General features: G+C 64.9%; 1 protein-coding gene across 1 annotated transcript in view; it reads left to right on the forward strand.

Annotated features, from left to right (window-relative positions):
• Positions 1-7,678, forward strand: part of INPP5A (inositol polyphosphate-5-phosphatase A) — a 37,393-nt gene that overhangs the window by 14,719 nt on the left and 14,996 nt on the right. Inside the window, exons 3-4 of the mRNA XM_023538046.1 lie at positions 3,729-3,824; positions 4,005-4,076. Coding sequence (XP_023393814.1) covers positions 3,729-3,824; positions 4,005-4,076 — 168 coding nt within the window. The remainder of the gene's footprint in view (positions 1-3,728; positions 3,825-4,004; positions 4,077-7,678) is intronic.

The raw sequence follows: 7,678 nt of genomic DNA on the forward strand, positions 1-7,678 counted from the left end.
TGGGGCAGGTCCCGCAGCTGGGCGGGCAGAATGCCAGCCTGGGGAGCGGCCCCTGGGCCGCGCCCTGCGCATCGCACACCTGCCGGACGGGAGTCTGAAGGCCGCGCACGTCCCTCCCGAGGGGTGGGCCGAGCTCCCGCGTGGGCTGAGCCGCAGGGGAGGCGGGAGCGGCCGGGCAGGGCATGAAGGGGTCTTTGTGGCGAGTTGTTCTGGGCCAACAGTGGACAATGCACAACGAACGGAGAGGAAGACTGCGCCTCCGCGGCTGACACGGCCCTCCCCCCGCTCCCTCCCTGTGACGTCGTGCCTCTGGGCCCTCAGCCCTTCGCAGCAGCCGCTGAGGTCTCCCTGCTCCCGGGTTGGACGCGGACATGGCTTTTAAGGCCCGTTTCTTCACAAGCTTCTCAGGAGGCAGGGTCTGCTCGTGATGTGGAGGGGCCCGGCCTGGCCGCTCTCGCGCCCTTTGTCCCCTGGCCTTTGTGTCCGATTTCATGCTGCCAGGGTCTGCATGTTCCTCTGCGTGAAGTCGTCAGCGGGATGAAAGCCAGGAAGCATGTCACGCTTGGAGGGCGTGAGGGGCGGCGAGCTGTGTCCTCAGGCCCACCCACTGCCCAGCAGCGGCCCGGCCGCAGGGGAAGCCGGGCGCCCCGCAGACACACCTGCAGCAAGCCGGGGGGCAGCACCCTCGCCACCTCAGGGCCCTCGCCGCCCCAGAGACAGGGACGCGGCCCCGCGACGTAATATTCCCCAGGGTGTCCCGGCAGGAGTGAGTGTCACGTGTTAGTCTCTCCAGGTCTCAGCTTGAGAAATGGGGAAAGTCTAATCTGTTAGCGATAAAAACGTGCTAGAACGCGCCCCGTCTCGGCTGCCTGTGGTGCGTGTGCCTGACGGCCGGCCTCCCGCTCCCCGCACGGCGCAGGCTCAGGAGGGGCAGTGGTCGTCACCGTCCCAGGCCCAGGCCCTCCCTGGGCCTAAAACCGTCTGCAGACGCCTGGCCCGATGGCTTTCCATCACCGGGTCAGGGCGAAACCTCGTCCCCACCTCTTCGTGCAGCCACGACGAGTGATGGCGATGCTGACACAGTGGCTGCTCAGCTCCTGAAGGCACCCCTCGGGGTGCGGTGTCCCCCAGGGCCACGTGCCTGATTTGGGGCAGATGCGCTGCAGCCAGCGGCCAAGGTCGGGACCCCCGTGAGGGACGTGCGTGCGTCCCCAGGAGGGGCAGCAGCGTCTTCCGGGGCCTTTTGATGCCAGTCAGGTGGCTTTGCCCACTTGTCACACTGGGCCAGGGGGCCTGTCCCCTTCAGGCGTGCTCCTCGGAATGCTTGTGGAGGGCAAGCCGTGCGGACCGGCCACAAGGGGCCCGGGCCCAGGACCATCCCTGGTACGCGAGCTCCCATTACAGGAGGGGGTTCCCGGCCCCACAAATAACAGATGCCTCGGCTGCGTCAGGGGCACAGAGCAGGACGCGTCGGCCTCCGGGGTGACCGGGGGCATTAGCAGAGAGGACGTGTGCCAGCCTCGGTAACCCTCCCACAGCCAGAGGTGAGGCTCCGGGGTGGGTGTCACGGACCCCCGCTGGGCCCCTGCGCCTCCCGGACCCCTCCCTGTGCTGAGAACAGCGTCTGGAGCCTGCATATGGCCCGGGCTTGGCCTGGCCCCAGTGGCTGCTGCTGAGCCCGAAGGGGGCCCGGAGACTCCTGCCGGCTGGCACGTGGGGCCCCCCCCCCGAATGCGGTGGAGAGGGGAGCGCAGAGTCCACACGGGGCTGCGCGCACAGCACGCGTCCCCCCGAATGTTTAAATTCTAAGTGCGCTTGCAGCAGACACCCCACTTCCCGTGTTTTTCCGGGAGAGGGAAGCCGAGGCGGAGGCGCGCTGACCCTCCGTGTCCCCCCTGCGCCCCGCACGCCGCTGCCGCTGCTGATCTGAAGTGGCATTTTGGGTCCTTTTTTCTCCTTTCAGCAGAGAGCCCCTCCCTTGGGCGGCGGGTGGAGAGGTGGCCTGCTGTCTCCCCGTGAGTGGGCTCGGGGCGACCATGGGCCGGGGCGGGGGGGCGCGGGGCTGTGGGGCGGCCTCGTCACCTCTTCAGAACCCACTGTGCAGGGAGCAGGCGGGTGGACCGGGGCCAAGGCTGGGGCAGCCCCTGTGTGCCGGGTCTGATGTTTGTCCCCTGCTTGTCCCCTGCGAACACCCGGAGTGGCCAGATAAAGCAACTTTTTAAAAAGTTTCCAGCAGATGCCTTTGGAGGAAGACCCTTGAATTCACTGAATCGCTTCCCGGGGTGGCCTCAATGGCCGATGGCCTGCCCCATTCAGGGAGTTGCCTAAGCCCCTTAAGCTCATTAGCATCTGGATGGGGCTGACCTCAGGAAGCAGGGGGCAGGGTGGCCCTCGCATCGAACCCCTGCTTGCTCTAATCCTTGCAATTGAAGGCTGCCAGACTGATTTGTGACACATGAGTCCAAAAGCCACTTTGGGGGCTGACCTGCTGAGCTGCGAAGGGGCCGTGCTGCAGTGCGTTTGGGGCCAAGGCCAGCTCCCGCCCCGTGCTGGCCGGTGCACGTCCCTCATCCCCCCACAACCCCGGGGGGTCTGCATCCCCAGCCTCCGAGGGGCCTGCAGCAGGAGATGCGCCGATCCAGGTTCTGCTCGGAGCCCCTGGCCTGTCCTTCTGCCCACCCCTGAGCCCTTCCCCCCACCGTACCCCATGGAAGGTGCACCGGGCCCTTCCGGGGAGGGAGGCTTTGCAAACAGTCGGAATTGGTGGTTCTGTTGTTGCTGTCTCTTTCTGAGTGAGCACCGTCTAGCCCCTTTTTTAAAAAGCAGCTTCACTGAGGCGTAGTTTCCATGCGAGCCGCAGTCCCGTGGCGGCCTCCTGGTCAGACCCAGCAGCCCCTCTGTGGTAAAGGGGCTGCGGTGACATCTCATCAGGAGAGCGGCCGTCCCCACCCGTCAGCACTGGGAGCTGGAGCGTGTGACGGCCCCTCTGGAGCCTCCATCTCCGCCTGCCCTGTCCCCGCCCATCGCTATGTCGTGCTCCAAGCCACATCAAGGCTCCTGGGGGAAGGGCTGGTGGCCGAGTGTGGTCTGCACGCCCCCCCACCGCCTACCACTGGGCTAAGAACAGAGGATTTTGTAAACTAGCCTGCTTTTAACTTGGTTTTTAGACAGTCTGTGGTGGCCCGATCTTATGAACCCCAGCCTGACAGCACCACGGCTGTGCTGCGTGTCCCTCAGGCGGGGACAGAGCACCCTCTTCCCTGTCCCCCCACTGCCCAGCAGGTTGCCCCCTCCCTCAGGTGGCTGGTGCCCTGAACCCAGTGTGGCCTCTCTGCTCCTCAGGCTGCCCCAGCCCTTTGTCACCTTCTGTGTACCCTGGGCCACCGTCAGCCCATCCATGGGGCGGAGACACCATGAGACAGGTTGTGACTTTGCTGTCCCTCCCCTCCTGCACTCAGCTGTTCTCAGTAGACGCTCCTCAACCTCCCTGGGTCAGAGCCCAACCAGAGCCAGGGCGGCCCAGGTGGACGGGGCCAGGACCCCTTGTCCAGACACTAGCCCGGGCCGGGCCTGCCTTTGGGCCTCACGGGTCAGCTTGCAGCCCATGAGCCCGGATGTGACCCCCGCCCCCAGGGCCGGCTCTGACGCCCTCAGCGGGGAGTGCAGACGGGTGAGGGGAGGGCCGGCGGGGACCCTCCCGCAACTGAGTCCCTCCCGCCTTTCCCCAGACGCTCTGCACGAAGGCCACGATGCAGACCGTCCGAGCCGCCGACACCAACGAGGTCGTGAAGCTGATCTTCCGCGAGTCGGACAACGACCGGAGGGTGAGGACGGCACGCGGTGGGGACGCGCGGCAGGGACACGCGGCAGGGGGCGGGGACACGCGGCAGGGGGCGGGGACACGCGGGAGGGGACAGGCGGGTGGGGACGTGCGCAGGACACGGGCCCATGTGTGAGCTGCCGGTGTCCGCTCCGCCCCACGCCCACGGCCCTGTTGCCCGCAGGTCATGCTGCAGCTGGAGAAGAAGCTCTTCGACTACCCCGACCAGGGCGTGTTCCGAGAAGGCAGCACTGCGGTGAGTCCCGGCCACGCGCCTGGGGGCCGCCGGGCCCTGCCCTGCGGTCACTGTGGTCACTGCGGTCACTGCCAGAAGTCGAGCAGCATCTTGCCGCGGGCTCTGCCACCAGGCCTCCCTCACCTGTCACGCCAGGCAGCTCCTGGACCCAGAGTCTCTGGCCCCTGCCCCTCGGTCCACCCCAGCCTAGGGCCCGGCCAAGGACTTGTCACCTGCCCAATTTGCCCGCTGGCCGAGGATGAGGCGGGAGCCCTGCCCTCCTCCCCAGGCCCGGCAAACACCCTGAGCCCACCTGCTCCCCAGCACCTGCCTGTGACCCCGCAGCGCTCACACCCAGCAGGGCCTGGGCACTGGGGCAGAGGAAGATGCCCCAGGGCAGTTTCGAGCACAGGACGCGAGAGGCTGTGCCGCAGGGGCGAGGCCCAGAGACCTGCCGGGCCGTCCTGTCCCGTCCTGTGCTTGGGCAGCCGGTCGGCCGTCTGAGCTGGGAGGGGCTGGCAGGGGTGGGCCTGAGGGCCCCCAGCACACAGGTGTCGCCTCACAGCTGGGGACTGTGAGGCCACAGGTGAGAAGCAGCAGAGGCACCCTGGGAGGAGGACAGGACAGTGGACGTGGCGGGTGGGCTGGGGCAGCCGAGGGGCCAGAACACTCTGGAAAGAGCAAGGAGGCTCCGCCGGCCGAGGGGGAGGCGGGCTTGAGTGGCAGTGTGTCCAAGGGCAGGAGGCCCCGTTCTCGGAATGGGGAGCGAGGCCGTGCATGGGCCCAAAGTCGGCGTTTAGACAGAGGGCGCGTGACGACCACGGAAAATGACCAGCGCCGTCACTGTCGGAAGTAATGGTCCTCGTTTCTGCATTTATTTACTTAGGAAATTGTTTTTCTCTGACTGAGGAAGGTTAGTTTGCATGTTCAGGAGAACGGAATTCGATTCTCAGGTGGAAAAGATGCAGCTGAGGGAGGGAGCAGATTCCCACGCGCCCACTGTGGCGATTCGGAAGTCTCGGGCAGAGGACACCGTGGACGGCCCTGCCGTGCCCCCATGGCAGCGCGTGTGGCGGCAGCCGCTCCAGGACCCCGTAGGCTCACACTGGACCCCAGCACAGGCCCCGCGGCACGTCGAGGGGTCAGCCTGCACGTCAGTCACACTCCGGACACGGGTTGTCTGGCCTACCCGGGGTCAAGATGAGTGGTCTGAGACCACCCCGCCTTCACGGTGACACATGCGTCACCGCGGCCACTGGAACAAGCCGCCACCTGCAGGACGGGTGTGCCCGCCCGGACGCGGCCCCCAGACCCATGGCACCCTCCATCAACCACCGGGCTTGTACCCGCCTGACAGAAATTTAATTCGAGCTGGCTTCTGAAAATAATCATTGTGTTTTAAGAGTAGTAATCACTGGCCGGGACATGATTGAACGTGTCCATGCCTATTGACTTTTTCTATGATTTATAGCTTTGTTTAGTCGATATTCCCATCGAAATTGTATAATTAATTATAAGTGTGGCTGTCAGGCGGCAGGATGGAGTGCCCTGGTGAGGATTTGGAGAGATTAAATTCTCCTTGGCTGTCCCGGCCGGCCTGGGAGTTTCCACGGAGCACAGCCCGTTGGATGGAGATGTTTTCTGTGTGTTTAGCAGCTGCTCCAGCTCAGGGCGCATCGATTTTCTGGGCCCTTTTTCTTTATCAGCGTGGTGTCTGCGGCAGCCGTGGAATGCATGCAGCTGGACAGCTCCTGACACTTCATCACTGTCCACACACGCCCCGCGCTGTTTTTCACTTTGTAATCAGGAAGAATGTTTAAGATACATGCGAAATTGGTTATCATGTTTGTGAAAAATCTCAAAGAGATACAAATTATCATTTCAACAGAAATGCAACATAATTCCTAATGAGAAACATCTCACACCAAGTCGGGCGCGGGGCGGTGCTTCCGCCCTGGTCGGTTTGTGGACCATGCGGTGCGGACAGATTCTCACGGGGGTCTCGCTGACCGGCCAGAGCCAGACGGCAGGGACAAGTCAGCCCCGGGCAGCCAGGCCCGGGTCTGACGGGCAGCTCCGGGTCCGCGAGCCAGCTCTGTGGCGTGCGGGCTGCTGTCACTGCACAGGTTTGCCTCTGTGTGCGGACGTGCAGTTAACCTCTGCCCCCGCAGCTGGAAGGTCCCGGAGGGCAAAGAGCAGCCTGTGCTGCCCACGGCCTTGGGCAGCGTGTCCAGCACAGCGCCCAGCACACGACACGTGGCTGGGGTTTAGTGAGCACACATGGAATCGGGGTGAGCACACGTGTCGGAGAAGCTCCGTGTCACCTCACGGGCAAATCGGCAAACCCATGGGCACGGGTCCTGCAGGCGCACGCGTCGGGACAGGGCATGGACGGGCCACAGGCACTGGACGGGGGTTGGGGGGGACGCACAGCGGCTGGGACTGAGACGCCAGAGGTCTGCGGCCCCCCTGTCGGCTCCACTACCGTGTTAGCAGCCGGAAGATTCTAGCTCACTCCAAACCAGATATTTGCTGCTATCTCTACTTCGCACCCTTCACGAATGGGGCAGCGGCGAGACGCCCTCAAAGCTGACAGCTGGCGCACCCAGGGCTGGGAATGTGAGCCGCCTCGTGCGCGAAGGCCCCAGAGTTTCCGGCCAAGGGCTGTGCCAGTGGGAGCATGTGTGCACACGCGCGTGCACGTCTGTGCACTTTCTGGTCAGGAAGTCCTCACCAGCCCTTGGCGGCCCCGCGGTGGCCAGCGCCCGCATGAGCTTGCTCCGCGCAGGTTCTGAGCACTTCACAGGTCTCACTGGAGCCAAATTAAAACCGTGCTCGGTTGGTGGCAGAGGAAATCGGCCACAGACACGTGTACTCATGTGCCCGGGGCACCCGTGCCCACGCGCACACAGGCAGCGTTGCTTGCAGTCTGCTCGCCCTCCAGTCCCCTCATGGTGTCCCCAGAGCTGGTCGCAGGGACCTGGGAGCCCCAGCCATAAGCTGTTGGCGGTGAGACTTGCAGCACAGAGCGAGGGCAGCCGGTGGGCTCGCGGTCACTCTGGTTCACGGCCCCTTGCCTCAGTCGGAAAAGTAAAACCAACCAGACATGAGCACGCGTGTGTCGTGCGTGTGTGCACACATGGTGTCATGGGCTCTCCCAGGGGCTGTGGGGTGTGGGGGACACAGGGTCCAGCCGCCACGGGGTGTGGGGGATGCGGGGTCCAGCGGGCCGCCTTGTGCACGCAGAATTGAAGGGCTCGGTCTGGGCCCAGCCCTGAGGGTCCCAGAACTGGTCTCTGCGCTTCTGCGAACGGCAGCAGCTCGGGACCAGGCTGCTCGGGTGATGGAACAAGCTGGCAGGTCACAGGTTGTGAGCAGCACGCAGTGAGCAGGAGGGGCCCCGCAGTGTCCTCCGAGTCACTCCGGGGCGGGCTGCTGGCAGGCCTGTCACCCATGGCGGGGCGTCCCGGCTGTCTGAGTGCCCGGGACAGCGGCAGCTCCGGCCAACACTCTGGGTTCGTTCCTGCGCTTTGTGCCGTGTGCGGGTGAGGTGGCCGTGGCGGTTCTGAGCGTTCGTCCTTCACGGTGTCAGCGAAAGAACTGAGCATCGCCCCAACGCCTCG

This window comes from Pteropus vampyrus, unplaced genomic scaffold, assembly GCF_000151845.1.
Source record: "Pteropus vampyrus isolate Shadow unplaced genomic scaffold, Pvam_2.0 Scaffold211, whole genome shotgun sequence".
Taxonomy (NCBI): domain Eukaryota; kingdom Metazoa; phylum Chordata; class Mammalia; order Chiroptera; family Pteropodidae; genus Pteropus; species Pteropus vampyrus.